Genomic DNA, 21,079 nt, shown 5'->3' on the forward strand with positions numbered 1-21,079 from the left:
ATGATCAAGCATCTTTATGTTGATTTGAGGCGAATACCAAGGTATGGTCAGTCGCCGTTAATAGTACATAGTCTTTCGGCTGAGTCATAAACCGAAAGTCTATCTCTATTAACCGAGCCCACAAAGGATAGTATAACTAGCCCTGCGTCCCACTCTTCGCTCGTGTCTCATTTTATGATGATAATTATGCATTAGTGACAATTCCTTTTATATTTCGAGAAAATAAAGCTATCCATAGGCGAAGGATAATGTTATCACCGACGACCTTATCTACAGAGCAAGAAATTCGCAGTTTAAACAAGTCACGTGTAATGAAAGTATTGGTGCGGATAGTCAGACGCAACATCCAGGTCTGCATTCAAAGTGTTCAGCAGATACATGACGATGGATGAATGCAGTGATAAAGAAAGGAAGAAAGAATGCAATGCTCCTTTTACATGTTTATATTGTAAACCCATGGATGTCACGTACGCACTTTTGAACAATACCTCGACCTCATCGAATATATTCATAATACAAATTTTCAGAACGCAATGTACACAAAGGACATCCTGTAAATGTTTCTTCCGCCGCCGCAGCATAATCCACGTGACCTAAGCCACGGCGCTATATAAGGAAGCGCGGCGCGGGAGACCAATTCCCTTGTCGTGCAATTGTCTTCGTCATTCGAAAGGTGTGCATTGAAATATCAATACGTTATACGTTTTTCATATTGACGAATCCTCATAGTTATGGCTGAAAACATTGCAAAGGCGAATCAATATCAATATGCAGCAAATTCCAGTCTAGTGCTGCAAGCTGATCGAAGTGGATTGCCACGTAGAGATCAGGAACCCACAGGCGAGCCAGAGTCTTTGTGGGGCAAGATTGATCCCAAAGATTTTGGGTCAAGAGCTGTTCGAACCACACCAAAAGATCTCGAAGAGAAAAAGCGACGGGCTGCAGAACGATCAGAAGAAAAAGCCGAGAGACGACGGAGAAAGAAGGAAGAAAGCGCCATCAGCAAAGCATACGGCTACTCATCAGTATTATCAGCAACCGACGATTGGGAAGGTCTCAACTATCGGCCACGAACTAAAGAGACACGTGAAGCATATGAGCATATTCTCGCGTTCGTATATGAACACCTTGGTGACCAGGCTCGAGATGTTATACGAAGCGCTGCTGATGACGTATTGGAAACGTTAAAGACCGACACACTCAAAGACTTTGACAAGAAGCGCGAGATTGAATCGGTCATAGGAACAATGTCGTCTGACAGATTTGCTCAGCTTGTCAATCTTTCAAAGAAGATTACTGACTATGACACGGAAGGTGATGCAATGAATGTCGACGAAAACGGCGAAAAGGTCGGAGATATCGACGACGAACTTGGTGTTGCTGTCGTATTCGACGAAGACGAAGAGGAGGAGGAAGAAGATGATCAATTCGAAGTCAAGGATGTAGAGGAGGAGGAAGAAGAAGAGCCTACAGCGGGTGTTGGCCCTGCAATCTCAGCTGCTGACAAGCCATTGATCGATGAAGAAGAAGCTGAAGAATCACCTGATGAAGAAGAAGGTTTTAAGACCGTTCTTCCAGGTGCTAAGGGCGATCAGAAGAAGAGAACTGGAGCATCAGCACAACGACCAGATGTTATTTCACCCCATGACATCGATGCATTCTGGCTCCAGCGACAGATTGCCACTCATTATCCCGATCCTCACACTGCTCAAGAAAAGACGCAAAAAGCTTTCGACATTCTCGGCAATGAATCCATTAATATGCGTGATTGCGAGAACGAATTGATGGGTCTTTTCGATTACGATAAATTCGATCTTGTACGAGTGCTTGTCAAAAACCGAGATTTGATCTACTGGTGCATTCGACTCGCTAGAACTACGGCTGAAGAACGCGCATCTGTTGAAGCAGAAATGCAGCAGAAGAACCTTGGATGGATTTTGCGAGATATGAGCGGTGATCGTGCACGTCGTGGCGAAGCTTTGGAACGTAAAGGTGTTGTAGAAAGCGCCATGGAAATCGATGAAGAAGGAGCACCAAAAGCACGAAGCAGAGGACAGATTCCTACTACGACGACAGTGACACCCGGTACTACGGCTCCACCACGTCAACTATTGGATCTGGACGATTTGGCATTTGATCAGGGTTCTCATCTTATGTCTAACAAGAAAGTCAAACTGCCAGACGGTTCCTTCAAGCGATCGAAGAAAGGCTACGAAGAAATCCATGTACCAGCACCAAAGCCTCATGCATATATGCCAAATGAAAAGCTTGTACCAATTGAAGAGATGCCTGCTTGGACGCATGAAGCTTTCAAAGGTCCAAAGACCCTCAATCGTGTACAAAGCCGATTATATCCAACGGCCTTTGGAAGTGATGAAAACTTGCTCCTCTGTGCTCCAACCGGTGCAGGCAAAACTAACGTTGCCATGTTGACTATTCTGCGTGAAATGGAAAATCACAGGGATCCTGAAACTGGGCATATTGATTTGGAATCCTTCAAGATCGTTTACATTGCACCCATGAAGGCTTTGGTCCAAGAAATGGTCGGCAACTTCTCGTCTCGACTGAAGTCTTATGGAATGAACGTGGCAGAATTGACTGGTGATCGCCAGCTAACCAAGCAACAAATAGCCGAGACTCAAATCATTGTTACTACACCTGAAAAATGGGATATCATCACTCGCAAAGCTACTGACCGCAGCTACACGACTCTCGTGCGATTAATTATCATTGACGAAATTCACTTGTTGCATGACGAACGTGGTCCGGTTCTCGAAAGCATTGTATCACGTACTATTCGCAACATGGAACAGACTCAAGAGCTTGTTCGATTGGTCGGTCTATCTGCCACGCTTCCCAACTACGCTGATGTTGCCGCATTCTTGCGCGTGAATCCAGATACTGGCTTGTTCTATTTTGACAGTGCATACAGACCTTGCCCTCTTCGCCAGCAGTTTATCGGTGTAACTGAGAAGAAGGCCATCAAGCGCTTCCAGGTCATGAATGAAGTTTGCTACGAGAAAGTTATTGAACAAATCGAGCAAAGAGAAGAGAATCAAGTTCTTGTGTTTGTTCACTCTCGCAAGGAAACTGCAAAGACTGCAAAGTCACTTCGAGATATGGCCTTGGAGAATGATACCATTAATCGCTTCTTGAAAGATGATTCTGCAAGCCGCGAAATTCTGCAATCTGAAGCCGCAACAGTCAAGGATCCAAATTTGCAGGAACTTCTTCCATATGGTCTTGCTATTCACCATGCCGGTATGACTCGAGCTGACCGTACTCTGGTGGAAGATTTGTTCGCCGATGGACACATCAAAGTTCTTTGCTCGACAGCCACGTTGGCTTGGGGTGTCAATTTGCCCGCACACGCTGTCATCATCAAGGGTACCCAGATCTATTCTCCAGAAAAGGGTCGATGGGTAGAACTTTCTCCTCAAGATGTACTCCAAATGTTGGGTCGTGCTGGTCGTCCTCAATATGATACTTATGGTGAAGGTATCATCATTACAGCTCACGCCGAATTGCAGTATTATCTATCACTGCTGAATACGCAATTGCCGATCGAATCTCAGTACATTGCCAAGTTGGCGGATAATATGAATGCGGAAATCGTCTTGGGAACTATCCGCAACAGAGACGAAGCAGTGCAATGGCTTGGATATACTTATCTCTATGTACGCATGCTACGAAACCCATCGCTCTATAATGTTTCTGTGGACGACTTGAACGATGACCCCTATTTGGAGCAAAAGAGAGTTGATCTTGTACACTCTGCAGCGACGGTTCTCGACAAATGCAACTTGATAAAGTATGACAGAAAATCCGGACGCTTCCAGGTTACCGAATTGGGCCGCATCGCATCACACTTTTACGTCTCTCACCATTCTATGGCTACTTACAACCAGCATTTGCGTCCAATGATGAGCCACATTGAACTTTTCCGTGTGTTTGCTCTTTCTGACGAATTCAAGTATATCCCAGTTCGTGAAGAAGAGAAGATGGAACTTGCCAAGCTGCTGGAGCGCGTACCAATCCCTGTCAAAGAGAGCATTGAGGAACCGACGGCCAAAATCAATGTTTTGCTTCAAGCATACATCTCGCAGCTCAAGTTGGATGGATTCGCATTGGTTGCGGATATGGTATATGTGACACAGAGTGCTGGCCGTATATTGCGAGCAATCTTTGAGATATGCCTTAGACGCGGATGGGCACAGTTGACAAAGAAAGCATTGGATCTTTGCAAGATGGTTGAGAAGCGTCAATGGTTATCCATGTCACCTTTGCGTCAGTTCAAGGCAATGCCTGCAGATCTTATTCGCCGTCTGGAGCGCAAGGAATTCCCTTGGGAACGTTACTTCGATTTGAATCCTCAAGAACTCGGTGAACTGGTAGGACAACCAAAGGCTGGCAAGTCCCTCCACAAGTTCGTCCATCAGTTCCCCAAATTGGATCTTCAGGCGCATGTGCAGCCGGTTACCCGTTCCTTGCTCAAGGTAGAACTTACGATCACACCAGATTTCCAATGGGATGAAAAAGTACATGGTATCGCTGAAGCTTTCTGGATCATGGTGGAAGACGTTGATGGCGAACACATCTTGTTCCATGACTACTTTGTATTGAAGCAAAGATACGCTGAAGACGAACACCTGGTGACGTTTACAGTGCCTCTATATGAACCTCTTCCGCCAAACTACTTTATCACCATTGTCTCCGATCGTTGGTTACACTCGTCGACCAAGCTGCCGGTATCGTTCAGACATCTAATATTGCCAGAAAAATATACACCCCACACTGAATTGCATGATTTGCAACCATTGCCAGTTTCAGCGTTGGGCAATGCAGAGTACGAGAAATTATACGCCGGCTGGTCAACATTCAATCCTATTCAGACGCAAGTTTATAACACGCTGTACACCACCGATGACAACGTCTTCATCGGAGCACCTACTGGCAGTGGCAAGACTGTATGCGCCGAATTCGCTTTAATGCGATTGTGGAACTATGCCCCTGATGCTCGTTCAGTTTACATTGCACCTTATCAAGAGATAGTGGATCAGCGAGTGGCCGACTGGAAGCAAAAGTTCTCGGACATTAATGGTGGCAAGGAAGTCGTTGCGCTTACTGGTGAAACTAGTGCCGATCTCAAGCTATTGGAGCGCGGCGATATTATTGCTTGTACGCCGGTGCAATGGGACTTGATCTCTCGTCGATGGAAGCAGAGGAAAAACGTACAAAACATCAGTCTGCTTATTGCGGATGAAGCTCATCTCATCGGCGACGAAGACGTTGGTCCGACCTACGAAGTTGTTTTGTCACGCATGCGATACATGGCGGCTCAAACTCAAAAGCCTGTGCGTATTGTGGCGCTTAGCACATCTGTGGCAAATGCTCGTGATCTGGCTGAATGGCTTGGTGCAACATCACATTCTGTGTTCAACTTCCATCCTTCAGTCAGACCTGTTCCTCTCGAAATCCATATCCAGAGCTACAACATTCCTCACTTCGCATCCCTAATGATGGCAATGGCGAAACCAGCTTATCTTGCAATTACTAATTATTCCGCTGACAAGCCAGTCATTGTCTTCGTTCCATCACGTAAACAATGCCGACTTACCGCTCTGGATATTATCACATATTGTGTGGGCGATGACACTCCTACAAGATTCTTGCATTGTCAACTCGAGGAAATCCAACCTTTGTTGGACCGTATCCAGGACAAGACTTTAGTGGAAACTCTTCAACATGGTATTGGTTTCTATCATGAAGCATTATCAAAGCAAGACAAGCGCATTGTCGAGCAGCTGTACGAATCTGGTGCCATTCAAGTCATGGTTGCATCGCGTGATACATGCTGGGGAATGAACATCACGGCTCATATGGCTATCGTGATGGGCACACAGTACTTTGAAGGCAAAGAGCACCGTTATGTCGATTACCCTATCAAGGATGTATTGCAGATGATCGGTCGTGCTTGCCGTACTACAGATGAGACTGGCAAATGCGTGCTAATGTGCCAAGCCAACAAGAAGGAATACTACAAGAAGTTCTTATACGAAGCAATTCCTGTGGAGTCACATCTAGACCAAGCGTTGCACGACCATTTCAACGCTGAGATTGTGACAAAGACCATCGAGAACAAGCAAGATGCAGTCGATTATTTGACATGGACTTTCTTGTATCGCCGTTTAGCACACAATCCAAACTACTATGGTCTTTCTGGCACATCACATCGACACTTGTCTGATCACTTGTCAGAACTTGTGGAGAATACACTCAACGATCTGCAGGAAACCAAGTGTATCACTATCGAAGACGAAATGGATGTCAGTCCACTCAATCTCGGCATGATTGCAGCATATTACAATATCAACTATACCACTGTGGATATGTTCAGCGTCAGCTTGAAGAGCACCACCAAGCTTCGAGGATTGCTGGAAATCGTTGCATCAGCTACCGAATTCGATAATATTCCTATTCGCCACCACGAAGATTCTCTCCTTAAACGCATTTACGAACGCTTGCCGGTCAAATTGGCTAATCCTAAATTCGACACTCCAAGAATCAAGACAAATATCTTACTACAAGCACATTTCTCACGCCTTCAACTCACACCCGACCTTCAATCTGATCAATCTCTCGTCCTTGGCCGCGTAATTCCTCTTCTTCAAGCATGTGTTGATGTCATTTCCTCAAATGGATGGTTATCTCCTGCATTGTCAACTATGGAACTGTCTCAAATGTGTGTGCAAGCCATGTGGAACCAAGATTCGCCACTCAAGCAGGTGCCGTTCTTTACAAGCGATGTGATCAAGCGCTGCGAGCAACACGGAGTTGAATCGGTCTTCGATATCATGGAAATGGAAGATGATGTACGCAACGAGTGCTTACAGATGGATCAACGCAAATTACGCGAAGTCGCCAATTTTGTCAACAGATATCCCAACATTGAAGTCGGATTTGATGTAGCAGAGGCAGACTCTATAGCCTCGGGCAACGTTGTGAATGTGAAGGTCCAAATTGCACGCGAAGGTGACGAAGACGAGGATGTTGGTCCGGTTATTGCACCGTTCTTCCCCAAGAAGAAGGATGAAGGATGGTGGATTGTTATCGGCGATCCTGCTACAAAGACTCTTTTCGCAATCAAGCGTGTCACTCTGCAGCACAAGCTCACCGTTAAGCTCGACTTCATCGCACCCAAAGCTGGTCACCATGCACTCAAGGTCTATCTTATGTCTGACAGCTACAATGGATGCGATCAAGAATTAGATATGGACCTGGATGTTGCTGAAGGCGAAGAAAGTGATGAGAGTGATGAAATGAGCGAAGATGAATAAGCAGAACGTTTTGTTATTTTAGTTCTCAGCTAAAACAACGTCAATTTAAAAATGAAAAAAGCCTTTCCTTTTTTGTTTTAAATAGTTCTAAAGTTGTGTTGTGGACTATACAATTGTTGAAAATTATACACAAACATTTCGTTGAAGTATTTACATGAAGTGGATAAAATAGTTTTCAGGGAAAACGCAAAGTTTCTATGGGTTCTTTTTTCGTTTCCAGATTGGATCGCAAACTTGGGCGACTTCCCACATGGGACGAACATCGTGTACTCGCAGGATATTCGCTCCACCGGCGATGCTAGCTGCGACAGCTGCTGCAGTGCCAAATGATCGTTGACCGGCTTCTTGGACACCAGTGAGATTGCCAATGAATTTCTTTCGACTGGGACCCATCAGTGAGGGGAATCCATCTAGCGCTGACTCGCTACCATTGACCATTTCCCCCAAACGCCGGAGGATCTCGATATCTTGTTTGACGGTCTTTGCGAAGCCCAATCCGGGATCAACAATGATGTTCCAGCGATAGACACCAGCTTCAATAGCTCGATTGATGAGGATATGTAACTGGCGTGTCACGTCTTCCACGACATCGTCGTTTTCATAGGTAGTGTTCTCCTTGGACATCATCGTCTTTGCATCGCCGCGCATGTGCATCAAGCAAACCGGAACCTTGAGCTCTGCCATGACCCCGAGCATAGCTGGATCGCGTGCACCCCCGCTGATATCATTGATTAGATTAGCACCGGCTTCAATAGCTGCACGGGCAACAGATGCACGGAAAGTATCGATGGAAATAGGTAGATCAAATCCTCTTTCACGGAGTTTCTTGATCACAGGTACAACGCGGTCTATTTCCACCTGTTCGGGGAATTGATCGTCAGCTCCAGGACGGGTAGACATGCCGCCAATGTCAATGATATCTGCACCCTCAGCTTTCATTCGCTCGGCAGCAGCCACCGCTTTGTCAACGTCAATGTAGCTGCCTCCATCCGAGAAACTGTCTGGAGTTGTATTGAGGATGCCCATAATGTATGTCTTGTCCTTCCAGCGCCAAAGTTGCTGTGGTTGTATGGGAATGACCTTGTCGATCTCGGTTGGTGCATCTTGGTTTTCAGTCGCAAGCTTGAGAAGCTGAGACAAAAGCTGTCCACAGGTCTTGTAAAGTTTTGGATGCTCCATATCTTTGGCAATGTCACAGAGTGGCCACAGAACAAACTCTCGTTCTTGCATTTTTGGATGAGGTATAATCAAATCAGAAGCCTCCATAACAAGGTCGTTGTAAAACAAGATATCGAGGTCCACAGGTCGAGGTGCGTTCCGGAATGAAGCTGTTCTGCCCAGAGTGGACTCAATATGCTTCAGTTTTGCGAGCAAATCGTGAGGCTCCAGGCAGGTAGCAACTTTGCAAGCTGCGTTCAAGAATGGTGGTTGTTCTGTGTAATACATTGGTGGTGTTTCGTACAAGAAACTGGTATCCAGGACGACGCAGCTACATTCATTCTCGAGCATATCGAGAGCCTTGTAGATATTGGCCACACGGTCGCCGACATTGCCTCCCAAAGCAATGTACGCGGTGTGAGAATAAGATGCTGGGACCTCACATCTTGCGCCGCTCTCAACAGCAGAGTGAGCGAACTTGTGATCTTCGTTATGTTCCTCCTCCAGGACCTTCATCAACCAGTTGCGATCGCGGGTAACTTCAATGCCAGATGCGTCTGCGAAAAGGATGGCGCTAGGCTTTTCAAGGCGCACTCTTATTTTGTTGACATGGCATTTTTCAAGAGCAATGCGGGCAACAGCGACAGCAAAGGCCTCGACAGTTTTGTAACCGGATGATTCAATGTGCCTTGTCAGAGTACGTACAATTGTTCGCAAATGATGCGATTTCTTCTCTTGGTCGTCTTTAGTAGAGAACAACAGCGGGGAAGGATAGACAGTCAGATTAACGACAACGACTTGCTTTTCCTCGCGTTCCCATGGGTTCACGCCAATGATGGTAGACAGGCGCAAATCCTTGACATACACTGTATCCTCTTTACCCAGTCCAGATACGTCGCCAAGTGTCTCGTTTCCTGTAGGATCGTCCTTAAAGTCCTGGCGAGTACGACTCAACTGTACACCAGCAGCTGCAGCGTGGAGTAATGCTTTGGGCTGCTCCACCTTGACAGTAGTTCGCTCGGCGCCAAAGTCAACGCAGCAAAGACGGACAATAGCATGGCCAAGAGTCTCAATAGACTTGAAAGTACCCGTTTCGGTCAGCTTGGTGATGGCTTTTGTGACGTGACCATAGTGGATCGAGTTTGTGACATGGTCCGAATTGCCAGCAGCAGTAATGTCGGTGTAGAGCCAGACGCTAATGACTACTGGTTGCGATTTCAAACGTTGCCAGGAGTCGACACCGGTAACATTTTTGAGAACCAGGTTCTTTATCAGAATTTTATCGAGATGTCGCGTTTCTTTGGTTTCTTCTTCCATGTTGTCCAAGAAAGAAAAAAATCAAAGCGCTGTCAATCCCCGCATTTAGAACAAGCTCGATTACTCTCGCACTACTGGTACTTCCTCTCTACAGGCGCTGCAAGATTCTCATCTTAATTGTCTTTAGACTTTGTAATCCACGTAGATAGCATGTTCCTATCGCATATTAACCTTCAAGTTTGAGATTTTTGCATCGATCAATGCATTTTGCACACCATAGTTGGATTGCAAAGTTTAGTGTGTACGGAACGCGATGTTGCACAAGTTAAGACAGGGATTCTGTATACTGTACATAGGTCATGCTGACTCGCCACTATACAATGACGCCGTTGCCTTGGTGCGATACCAATAACACTACTATTTTAAATAGCTATCGAGGCTCTCCAAATGAGACTTACTTGCGCTAGTAGTAGTACTTCTTATCCAACTACCAGATCTAAGGCTCAGTCTAGCTCTTCATCAGTGTAATATAAGCGTCCTGCTCCCGAGGATGCTGTTGGCAGCCATACCCAGCCATGAAAGGTAAACGCCTACGGAATCCAAGACTCCAAAGTCGAAGATGGAAAAGCGAATCGACGTGATATGCGTTAAAAAGAACAGACACATGCCGAAGGCCTTACTTTCAGGAAAATGTGAAGTGAATCTATGGTACATACTTCGACAGCAGTTATATCTTTTTTAAAGGAAAAATCACAGAAAACGAAGAGAATATCATACTTCATACTTCAACAGTACTTTCTGGAAATTAAACCACTTGTTAAATTTGTAAAACCTCAATCATTTCGACAGTATGGGAAAATCCACTGTCGGTCCGAAATGAGTTGTTTGATTTCTCTAACTGACAATGATGTCTCGCATTGCTAACCATAAAAGTGTCATTATTTATATGGAACGAGAAAGGTAGTGGTTTTCCTTATAGAGAATGCAGAGGAAGAGTTGATAGTTTGATTCATGCAGCAAATAGACAGGCCGGGGATGATAACACAGAAAATAAGAGGCTCTCGTATACAATTACAGTTTCATCTTTTCGGTCAGGTCAACCCGTTGTTGACTTTGCTTTTGTGAGCCGCTTTTTAGGCTTTCTTCTGATTCAGATGTCGCATCGTCTAGTCGATATACTTCCTAATTGACCAAGTATTCAGACTTTTTGTCGTGTGTTCGAGAGTCCAGGATCTGCTCCACGGAGCTACCGGAAAGGGTCAAGGAAGTGATGGATCATTTTTACTACAAGAGGCGCAAGGCGATGACCACAGAAATGGACTATTTGATGAGTTGGCTGGAGGCTGCAGATTAAGTTAACACCGGATAACGACGTTTAGATAAAGCCTCACAGTATCCCCTCTTCTGTTTCCCTCGCTCTTTTTTCATAATATCGCCTGCTATAGGTTATTTTATTATACTTAACCCATATGCTTAAAGACAATAGACTTTAAACCACAAATTGAAAGCCTCGCAATTCACGAGCAACATCTGCCTGCGATGCTGTGCCCAGAGAATGACCATTAACTATTATCTATTGTCTCCCCTCTAAGCATATCGTAGCTTGATATGTACCAGATGAATTAGTCAGAGCATATAGGTACACATAGCCATATTGTTTCTTGTTGTTAGACATGCACGTCGTCATCAAATAAGCTACTCGAGATTTCTATAAATTATCGTTATTGACAGTAACTTGATTGTCAACTGTACCTCCATGGAATACATTGATGTATCCATGATGATTTAATTAGAGATATCTATATTGTTTAAAGATCCCGTAACGGGTTTTATGGAGGAATGCTATTGTCTTTGGGACCACTGCTCTGCTCCGCCCGAAAATACTGAAGGCGCGTAAAGAGCGCGGCGCGGCACACGTACCGGACAGCAGCTTTTTGATCTTGCAGCATGAGTTTCTTCGAGGCACGAACAGGGACCAATCGCGCAGCGAGTGGTAAAAAGGAGATTGATCGCAATGAGATCAAACCATGGGTAGAGAAATAGTGGGTGTCTGGAATCACGTTGCAGAATTGGAGCTTATTTTTTATTGACGATCTTACGCAGCCGACCGCGATCCATGGACGATGTCTCCTCACAGGAACAAGCCGTCATGGTCCTCAAAAAGGCTCTACAGTCTGAAAATGTAATCGAAAGAGCATGAAAGCATACAGAGTCTCTTGTCTGAACCGTTGCTGTATCTAGCTTCCACATTTGCTATTTTATGGTCCTCCAGGTACTGGTAAAACATCCACTATTCTCGCTCTTGCACAAGAATTATATGGGTGAGTGCAATATAAAATAATGTTACGAAACGGCAAATTTAGCTCAACTTCCTTCAGACCTTCATTGGCAAAGTCTCGAGTGCTTGAACTCAATGCCTCTGATGAAAGAGGTATTCAGATTATTAGAGAAAAGGTCAAGAACTTTTCAAGATCTACCGTCACTCAGAAAGTCAGGTAACGCAATGCTGTGATACATCCATTTCATTCATGTACCAACATTCCTGTTAACAGTGGCTATCCCTGCCCACCCTACAAAATTGTGATTTTGGATGAAGCCGACTCGATGACTAAAGATGCACAGTCAGCACTTCGACGAACTATGGAAACTTACTCAAAAAGCACTCGTTTTTGTATTATCTGCAATTACGTTAGTAGGTGCGTAAATGATCTAAAGTATATATACACCGCGACGGCCGTAGCTTACTGATGGAATCAACACACATAGAATTATTGAACCTATCACCTCGCGATGCGCAAAATTTCGATTCAAGCCCCTGCCTGTTGATGATATTACAAAACGAATCAATACTATCTGTATGCAGGAAAACGTAAATTTGGCTAACGGGGTCAGTAACTTGTTTTGACCGCCTATCAATCTGCTTGCTGCTAACAAACTATCTGTCCTCATACAGACTATGGAGACATTGATCAAAGCATCAAACGGCGATTTGAGAAAGGCAATCACCTTTTTACAGAGTGCGCATACATTACATCAGAATGAACCTATTGTGCCAAGCACCATCAACGAACTGGCGGGTGTAAGTAACTTGGATCTGACATATTGGAATTCGACTTGACGCGAATTTTAGACAATCCCTGATGAAACATTAAATCGATTATTCGATGCTTGCCGTTCAAATAACTTTGAGCGGATACAAAGTGAGACGCAGAATATCATGAACGAAGGATACTCTGGCGAGAACATCGTATCCCAGGTTCGTATGCCTGCTAACAATGCCTTTTGCTTATATACTAACAGCGCTTTTAGGTTCACGACGAAATTATGGGTACGGATGAACTGACAACGTTCCAAAAATCGAAAATCTCCCAACTGTTAGGATCTTCGGATATCTGCTTGGTCCATGGTTCTGATGAACATCTCCAAGTTCTCAATCTTTTGCTTGGCATTGCATCTATCATTGCAGCCTAAACTGTACATTTCTCTTTTTGCTTTTCTGCATTCTTATACAAAAAATATAAACGAATGAATTTCTCTAGTATCTTTTGAAAGTCTATTTACAATGCTGCATATTTACTGTAGTTGCTCGGTCAAATTGTCAAACATGTCTCGAACTTGGTCAACTGACATTGTGCCTACTATCTTTCCGTCGCGAGCCCTGACATTGACAGTGTTTGTATCCATCTCTTTTTGACCGACGACGAGGATGAAATTGTAACGTTCCAGCTGAGCGCGTCGGATCATCTTGTTGAGTCTGTCGCGAAGGGATTTATCAACATCAACGTAGTATTGCTGCGCATTAGAAGAATTGTTGCCAAGAGAGAGATTCTTTGCGACAGTCTCAGCATATTCGATGAATGGGGTTGCAACAGGTATAACGATCGCTTGTCGTGGACTAAGCCAGAATGGCCATTTACCCTCAGTATGCTCGATCAAAATGGCCATCATGCGCTCTATGGATCCGAGAATAGCCCGATGGATGATAACGGGAATCTTCATACTATCGTTTTCATCGACATATCGCAGACCGAAGCGCTGTGGCAATTGAAAGTCTAGCTGGATGGTAGCCGTTTGATGAGATTTCCCAGTCGAGTCCTTGACCATAATATCGATCTTTGGTCCGTAAAAGGCACCGTCACCTTCCTTAACCGACCACGGCTGTCCGGAGCCATTCAGAGCATCAGTCAAAGCTTTTTCCGCATTGTTCCATTCTTCAACAGTTCCAATAAAGTTAGTTTCCGGGCGGGTCGATAGAGTGAGTTCATACTGAGGAAACTGAAAGGCTTTGTAGACACGGTCAACAAAGGACAAGCAGGCAGATATTTCGGATTTGATCTGCTCTTCAGTGCAAAAAATATGCGCATCGTCCTGATGGAATCGACGGACGCGTGTAAGTCCAGACAATGCGCCAGATGCTTCATTTCTAGCAACGATACAGAGTTGGCATTTGGCCCGCCTCATGTGTTTTTAGCTGCGACCTACCGATGCAAAGGACTGAAATCGGCGAGACGCATGGGAAGATCCCGATAAGACTTTGGCGTGCTGTCAAAAATCAGACAATGCCCAGGACAATTCATTGGTTTCAAGCCGTAAGTTCCTTCTTCCTCGGAAGGTTGCTGCTGTCGCCCGCCTTGCACCATAAACATGTCTTCCATGTAGTTCTGCCAGTGTCCACTTGTCTCCCACAGATCCTTTTTGTAAATAATGGGTGTCATGACTTCCTCGTATCCATATCGAGCGTATTCGCTTCGAAGAAAATCCTGCAGTTTGCGAACAATGCGTGTGCCGTGCGGAAGCATAAATATAGAGCCAGGGCTGCAAGGGTGGATCATGAAGAGCGATTGTGCCTTGCCGATCGTGCGGTGATCTCGGTCAGTAAGTGCTGGTACTTACGTAAAATTCCAGGACTGAATACACTTCGAAGTGATATATTATGAGTTATTCTCTCTACCTTCCACAGCTTTGTGTGCAGCACAGGCCAGCGTTCGACCAGCGTGAAGTTGTCGAGCAGCATTGGGCCCTATCCGTTCTTGAGAATGATTGTCAAATGAATAATGTTACGCATTCCACAAGGCTGAACACGAAGAACATACGAAAGGTGGCCAAAATCCTCAAAGGACCTGTAGCTCTACGGAGCATTGCTTTCAGGCACAGGGAAAAAATGACAAATTGTTTGATGCGGTCGGTGTTTTCTAGCGGTTTTCGTGTCTGAGCCCGCTTTACTCATTTACTTTAGAGCATCGCATGATTTAGCTGCTAGTACCATATCCATCCCAAACTGCTGATAATGGACTTGTTGGAGTTTCGGCAAGTCCAGCCTGTCTCTGTCACTTGTTGCTGAAACACCTCCGCTTCCAATAAACGTTGGTGCTATGGTAACTATGAGCTGATTTACCAGCTTTTGGCTATCCGCCAAAAAGCTCTGGATTATCTTGGCCCCGCCTTCTACCATGAGCCGTTGTATGCCTTCCTTTCTCAGGATCTCTAATGCAAGGTTTATATCAAGATGTGTACCTGCAACCGCTAATATCAGCATCGTTGCTATGCGAGAAAGCGCGCTTCACATTCTTACCAGCTGCACCGTCTATCATCAAGATCCGTGCACCGGCATCTTCTAATGCTTTCTAAATCATATACGCGTTGTTAGATTTATTTGTACAGTTATTTTTTGCTCCTCTCATTTATCGAGTACCTGCTTATTTGGATTCTGCTCGCAGAATTGCTTTGTGGTGACCAACCATGGTTGTTTTCCCCTCTTCTCTCGATGATTTGCCAAGAGTTTGCAGTTGAGTGGCATTTCTAACTTTGAGTCAAGTATGATAGGCTGCGGTTGAGGGTAAGTCTCCAGGTCGTCCTCTGGTACGTGCCGTGCTTCACGCGAGTTCCTTTTAGTTTGCAGGCACATAGTGATCGAGATCTTGAAACGTACTTACCATTGAGTTGCGGATTGTCAATCAAGGCGGTACCTGATCCTACCAGAATGCCATCATGCAGTAACCGCAGCCTATGTTTAACAAGTAAGCTTTTTGATATATCACGCCGCAGTGACTTTGGAAGCCTCGCAGTAGTTGCATATTACCGGTGTGTCATGGCCATGCTTTCTGGGCCGCTTAAAAGGACTTGATGCCCACGTTTAGAGATATATCCATCCAGGCTTTGAGCGTATGTAAGCGTAACAAAGGGTCTCTTGTGGCATTTGGGCGACCAATTCGTATATATTTTATCCAGAAATTCCTTTGCTGCCTGATATTTATCCATCTTGCGGCAAAGAGAAAAGGGCTGCAGCGGCGGAAATTTGGCTAATCGTCGATGATGCATTTATTAACTGTAACATGTGCGATGTTGAATGGATGATCAGAACGTGTATACAGTAGCATTGAAATCTTATACACGCGTTCTCAGAAGGTCATTATAATAGATAAAACTTACAAGTGAATTATTGGAAATTAGCCTATCTTTTTCTTATTTGTTCATTCTCTTTCTTTCTCTTTATGCTTAAATTACAATTACAGTTTCTTCTTGAGCATTTCAATCTTCGTCCAACTCATTGTTATCCTAGTAGTTTAGTTATCGATTCACATATCTCACCGTTGTACGTGAATTTCAAGTTATCCATGAAATACATCCACTTGATGCTTTGGTAGCTTCTGACCGAATGTGTTGAATTAGATTTAATGCAGTAAGTAGGTGTATGAGCTGGTGAGACTGACATAGTGGGTAATACCGGGATTTATTCGTTCTACCAGCAAAAGAACTGCATGAAAATGCCGCCAAGTATACATACTGGATGCTTGCTTGCAAGTTAGATGATAGATACCTGGACACGTTTCGGTAGGCATTGTAGTAGAGTACGGGCTGTGGCCAGCAACAATGACTCAAGAAACTGTCAGGAAATAGTTACCAGTAGTACTCTACATACCCTTAGTTGTTTCCTACCGTCTCTCCATTCTTTAATGATCGGAATAACAATGCTTTGTCTCCGTCTTCTGCAGATCCCAGCTACATGGGCGAAGTTGTCATACCAGACAATATCTTACAATTAAGTAAACATTCCAATTGCTGATATACCAAATTAAACTTTGATTGCCTACATTTTTATAGATCCATGGCAAAGCGGCAACTACGCAAAGGCAATGGCAATTTGGGTCACAATTCCAAACATGTTTTGCATGACATTATCAACTATCAACTTATTGTGATGTTTCAGAAGAGTATCCTGCAGTAAGAAGGAGCGACGAAAATGGAAGGCTCGATTGTAGTGCACACCTATATTTAACTTGTAACTCTTCTACTTGTTTGCTTTTTCGGCCACTTTCCTAGCAAATTATTAATTTCGAAGAGCATTTAATATACATTGTTTGTTTTCTTTCTTTAATTTTGTGTATATCTCATCATGACTCTCTACTTCTCTGAGGCTAAAAACCTGGGCGAAAGGAAAGCATACGAAAAGCAATCACAGAGTCGTTATTTTGATATCATTCATATGACCAACGAGAATGCTGCTTGTTTATTATGCGCTGGTGTCTCTACATACGCAGAGACGCGCCTTTGAAGCGTCAAGGTGTCAAGCCTGGCAACAAGGTCAGTGTTGTTGGCATCGGCGGCTTCGGTCACTTTGGCGTTCAGCGGGCAAAGGCCATGGGCGCAGAGGTGGTTGCAATTTCTAGTTCAAAGCGTAAGCAGGAAGATGCCAACGCCCTTGGATGCGGCAATTATGTGGTTATTGACGACGAGGAGGCTATCAAAAAGCATGCTCCTTCTTTCAGCCATATCCTCTGCACTTTGTTTAGCAAAGACTTTAACTGGTACACCTTCTTTTCCATGATGGCACCTAACTCCACTTCTATTTGGTTGGCTTACCAGAAGAACCGCTGAAAAACATTGCACCTTTTCATCTCGTTATGCGCCAAATCGCTCTCATTGGTTCCATAATTGGAGAACCAACGACCATCGATGAAATGCTCGAGTGTGCTGCGGTGAAAGGTATCAAACCGTGGCTTAACAAGTTTCCCATGAAAGAATGCCCTCAAGCAGCCCAGTACATGCGCGATGGCAAAGCGAAGATATCGCGTTATTCTCGAAAACTAAACCGAAAGGATATTTGTTGTATATATGTATTTTTCAGTTCATCTTTCTTGACATCAAATATAATAAGTAATATTGATTTTTGTTACAAATAGTCACGATAAATTGAATTGGATCAAGCATCCATCCGGTCGCGGTTTCAGGGTACCTGCAATGCAGTGCAAAGTTGCATAAAATTGTGGCTTGCCCCATTGGGAGTTAAAAGTCAAAAAAATGGATAGAGCCGACCAGGCACCCTATTTTTTAGCACCAATATGGCGATGGCAATGGAACTTACAAAAGCTTATCCGCAGTCCAAGTTCGCTGCGGACAATGCCTTGACTAACGCCGATGTTCTGCAAAAGTACAAGATCGCCGCTGATGTTGTTAATGGTACGACCTTGTAAATGCGATCGATCTTCAAAGACTGGATCTTCTAACGCAAATCACTTTTTTTTGTCACTCTACAGTGATCTTACCTGAGCTTGTAAGCCGCGTATTGGTTGGCACCTCTGTCTGCGACCTTTGCCAATTTGGTGACGACCTTATCAACGCACAGGCAAGCTTTGAGGAACAAAACTTGTTCGGTTTTGACAAAGTCGCCTGATCCTTGTGGATTCTATAGGTGGCACATCTGGACAGCAGCAAAGAAAAAGGAATTGCTATGCCGACCTGCGTCTCTGTCAACAATCTTGTACAGTACTTCTCTCCATTGTACGATTCGGATTATATTTTGCAAGCAGGCGATGTCGTGAAGATGTAAGAGCAAGATATATGCTGCATGCACGAAATAGACAGTGGAACTGATCGTGATGGGCTGTAGCGAGTTGGGCGCTCACTTTGACGGATACGTTGCCACCGCCGCACACACTACCGTTGTTCCATTGTCACCGACTGAGCCTCTTCAGGGACGCGCCGCAGACGTGATTTGTGCTACTTATTTTGCTCACGAAGCAGCCCAACGTATGCTTCGTCCAGGCGTCAAGAGCTCAGAGATCACCCGTGTTATTAACGAAATTGCCGCCTATTTCCGCTGCAAACCCGTCGAAGGCACATTTTCTTCGCCTATGAAACGTTTCGTACTTCGTGCTGGCAAAGATATCGAGAACCAATTCCCTGAGGGCTTGACTGTGCAGGATTTGGAAAAGTGTGATTTCGAAATTGAAGCCAATCAAGTATATCAAATGAACATTGTGCTTACCACTGGCGACGGTTCCGTCAAAGTCTCTGAACATAAACCACATGTTTATCAACGTGATGTCAACAAATCATACCAGCTCAAGGTGAAGGCTGCTCGGATTGCATACAATGAAATCAATGAAAAGTTTACTGTTTTCCCCTTCGCCACTAGGTAAAGTACATCAAATTGAAACGAATGTTTCATTTCAGACTCTAAAAAGTATATCGTTACTGCAGAGCTCTATCGACGAATCAAGCACGCCTTGGTCTTGCTTCTGTGCTTAGTCACAACTTGATCACGTCTTACATACCAACTCGTTCATCAAAAGCGAGCGACATCGTTGCCCAATACAAATCGACCGTGCTTGTCAGCGCCGACGGTGTATTACGGACAACCACTCCAATGAAGCCTCCTTTTGTGCATTCACAGTACTGTGTACCGGCAGGAACAATGGCCGCCAATATTTTGGGCGCACCTTCCAATATTACAATCAATGAAACTACCGAACCACTTAAAGCTGACAGCGTCTCGTTTGGCAGCCGGCGCTTATTGGTAAGATCTTCAATAGTAGGAAGCAGGGAGTACCGGGTAAACTAACTAGTGCAATTTCGTTTTCTAGAACGAGGATACTGAAATGGACGCAGATATGGCATAACGATTTTTGGTTTATTCTTTCTTCTTTCCTGCATTGGCATTCAAGACATCATTCTTCTTATTTTCTCTTACTCTACTTGTCAAATATAATTATATCTCTTTCGTTGTTGTAACTCTGACAGAAAAATAGAAGAAGCTTTCTCGATCGGTTGAGCGGCCTGTCTCTGCCGAATGTATAATAAAAAAAGACCTATTAAGTTATGCTTATTATTGCGCTTCGGTGGTGGGGTATTTATATCACTTTATGCTTTGTAAGATCAAGGCTTTTGCCAGGCTCTTCGGTACCAGGACGTGCTTTATGCTATGGGTGGAGCTGGAAATCAGGCAGAGTCTTGAAATAAGGCAGAAGGTGAATTCAACAGAGTTCTTGAAATTAAATGCATCGTTGAAAGGTGCTCAAGACTTGAGGACTATCCTCAAGTGCTCGAACTCTTCAACGCTACCTTTCTATTGGAATTATAGTTAGTCCCTGTGTACTTGCCCAGTTCCAGCTGATGTTAACTTGCTCGCAATGTTTGCTGGCTTGGCCCGCATTCGGGCACTAAAATGCACCCAAGCCAAGTAGGCGAACAATACCTACGAGGCGGATGGCGATTCGTAGCGCCGGTGAAACCTTGCCGAGCAATCTTGCGCTAGTAGTAAGAGTAGTTAATAAAAGACCTGCTTTCATATTGCAATACCATATATCATACTTACGGATGGCGGTGCCGGGCGAGTTGTACAGCTGCCACGGGGCTACTTCTAAGTGACAGTTCTCCAGATCAACTTTATCTCCAAACCTTCGGAGATAACGCACGTGGCGTCAACCACGCGCGCGTGTTTTTGGATGGCTTCCTCGTTTCTCTTGCAGAGAAAGGAGGTGCAGAGGTGGACTGCAAGCGAGCTGCACCTACGTGGAATGAATCCATCGTTGGCTGCATGAGCAGGTGGAGTTGCAGCGATTGACGAGCTAAGGTCTAGGTTGGAAGAGTTACTGACGTGTGGATACATTTGAACCAATCCAATATCGATCGATAGAATGCCAGCTTTCCCGATAATGTATGAAAAGACTTGAAAGTTGCCGGTCGTGGATACTTAGCTAGACTCCTTAACAGAAACTAGCTGATATATACTTGTAACACTCATTGTTATATTTATCGCTATAGCCATCTATGAGAAAAACTCTTTACAAAGTTTTTACAATGTTTCAAGAAAGACGCTGTATTGTAAGAAGAGTCTGAAGCAATACTGACTGCAGTAATATCGTTGCGCCGCTCCAATTCCCTTTGAAGTCGGTCCTGTTGCACCATCAAAGACATCGTTGGCAACTTTTCCAATCCAGGGGCTGGAATGTTGCATGGAGCTTAACCGGTGCGATTTTGTCCAGAAAAAGGCTAAGGAAAGCGACATGAATATGGACGTAGCATTTTTTCGGTACTAACCTCCAAGA

The 21,079-nt window shown here is 44.5% G+C and overlaps 8 protein-coding genes across 8 annotated transcripts; 4 read left to right on the forward strand and 4 right to left on the reverse strand.

Moving 5' to 3' along the window:
• Nucleotides 1-731: 731 nt before the first annotated feature.
• Nucleotides 732-7,337, forward strand: VTP01DRAFT_5799 (uncharacterized protein; the record flags this gene model as incomplete). Its single annotated transcript, XM_069384629.1, has 1 exon — nucleotides 732-7,337. The coding sequence occupies one exon, from the start codon at nucleotides 732-734 to the stop codon at nucleotides 7,335-7,337; it is 6,606 nt and encodes a 2,201-aa protein (XP_069235034.1).
• A 195-nt stretch (nucleotides 7,338-7,532) lies between these two features.
• VTP01DRAFT_5800 (uncharacterized protein) lies at nucleotides 7,533-9,812 on the reverse strand (the record flags this gene model as incomplete). The annotated part of the gene is made up of 1 exon (XM_069384632.1): nucleotides 7,533-9,812. One exon carries the CDS (start codon nucleotides 9,810-9,812, stop codon nucleotides 7,533-7,535), a length of 2,280 nt encoding a protein of 759 aa, XP_069235035.1.
• Nucleotides 9,813-11,699: 1,887 nt separating this feature from the next.
• Nucleotides 11,700-13,223, forward strand: VTP01DRAFT_5801 (uncharacterized protein; the record flags this gene model as incomplete). The annotated part of the gene is made up of 9 exons (XM_069384633.1): nucleotides 11,700-11,794; nucleotides 11,856-11,934; nucleotides 11,994-12,073; nucleotides 12,131-12,247; nucleotides 12,305-12,448; nucleotides 12,519-12,639; nucleotides 12,706-12,831; nucleotides 12,883-13,008; nucleotides 13,062-13,223. The coding sequence occupies 9 exons, from the start codon at nucleotides 11,700-11,702 to the stop codon at nucleotides 13,221-13,223; spliced, it is 1,050 nt and encodes a 349-aa protein (XP_069235036.1).
• Nucleotides 13,224-13,325: 102 nt separating this feature from the next.
• VTP01DRAFT_5802 (uncharacterized protein) lies at nucleotides 13,326-14,891 on the reverse strand (the record flags this gene model as incomplete). The annotated part of the gene is made up of 4 exons (XM_069384634.1): nucleotides 13,326-14,175; nucleotides 14,235-14,640; nucleotides 14,704-14,781; nucleotides 14,846-14,891. The coding sequence occupies 4 exons, from the start codon at nucleotides 14,889-14,891 to the stop codon at nucleotides 13,326-13,328; spliced, it is 1,380 nt and encodes a 459-aa protein (XP_069235037.1).
• An 88-nt stretch (nucleotides 14,892-14,979) lies between these two features.
• On the reverse strand, nucleotides 14,980-16,010 carry VTP01DRAFT_5803 (uncharacterized protein; the record flags this gene model as incomplete). The annotated part of the gene is made up of 5 exons (XM_069384635.1): nucleotides 14,980-15,266; nucleotides 15,325-15,376; nucleotides 15,445-15,623; nucleotides 15,686-15,756; nucleotides 15,832-16,010. The coding sequence occupies 5 exons, from the start codon at nucleotides 16,008-16,010 to the stop codon at nucleotides 14,980-14,982; spliced, it is 768 nt and encodes a 255-aa protein (XP_069235038.1).
• Nucleotides 16,011-17,145: 1,135 nt separating this feature from the next.
• Nucleotides 17,146-17,627, forward strand: VTP01DRAFT_5804 (uncharacterized protein; the record flags this gene model as incomplete). The annotated part of the gene is made up of 2 exons (XM_069384636.1): nucleotides 17,146-17,257; nucleotides 17,314-17,627. The coding sequence occupies 2 exons, from the start codon at nucleotides 17,146-17,148 to the stop codon at nucleotides 17,625-17,627; spliced, it is 426 nt and encodes a 141-aa protein (XP_069235039.1).
• Nucleotides 17,628-18,091: 464 nt separating this feature from the next.
• On the forward strand, nucleotides 18,092-19,651 carry VTP01DRAFT_5805 (uncharacterized protein; the record flags this gene model as incomplete). The annotated part of the gene is made up of 6 exons (XM_069384637.1): nucleotides 18,092-18,209; nucleotides 18,287-18,375; nucleotides 18,442-18,575; nucleotides 18,640-19,167; nucleotides 19,233-19,548; nucleotides 19,616-19,651. The coding sequence occupies 6 exons, from the start codon at nucleotides 18,092-18,094 to the stop codon at nucleotides 19,649-19,651; spliced, it is 1,221 nt and encodes a 406-aa protein (XP_069235040.1).
• A 540-nt stretch (nucleotides 19,652-20,191) lies between these two features.
• VTP01DRAFT_5806 (uncharacterized protein) lies at nucleotides 20,192-21,039 on the reverse strand (the record flags this gene model as incomplete). Its single annotated transcript, XM_069384638.1, has 4 exons — nucleotides 20,192-20,282; nucleotides 20,343-20,415; nucleotides 20,544-20,675; nucleotides 20,883-21,039. 4 exons carry the CDS (start codon nucleotides 21,037-21,039, stop codon nucleotides 20,192-20,194), a joined length of 453 nt encoding a protein of 150 aa, XP_069235041.1.
• Nucleotides 21,040-21,079: the final 40 nt, after the last annotated feature.

The sequence above is a fragment of the Rhizomucor pusillus genome, assembly GCF_041956525.1.
Source record: "Rhizomucor pusillus strain CBS 183.67 unplaced genomic scaffold VTP01scaffold_25, whole genome shotgun sequence".
NCBI lineage: Eukaryota > Fungi > Mucoromycota > Mucoromycetes > Mucorales > Lichtheimiaceae > Rhizomucor > Rhizomucor pusillus.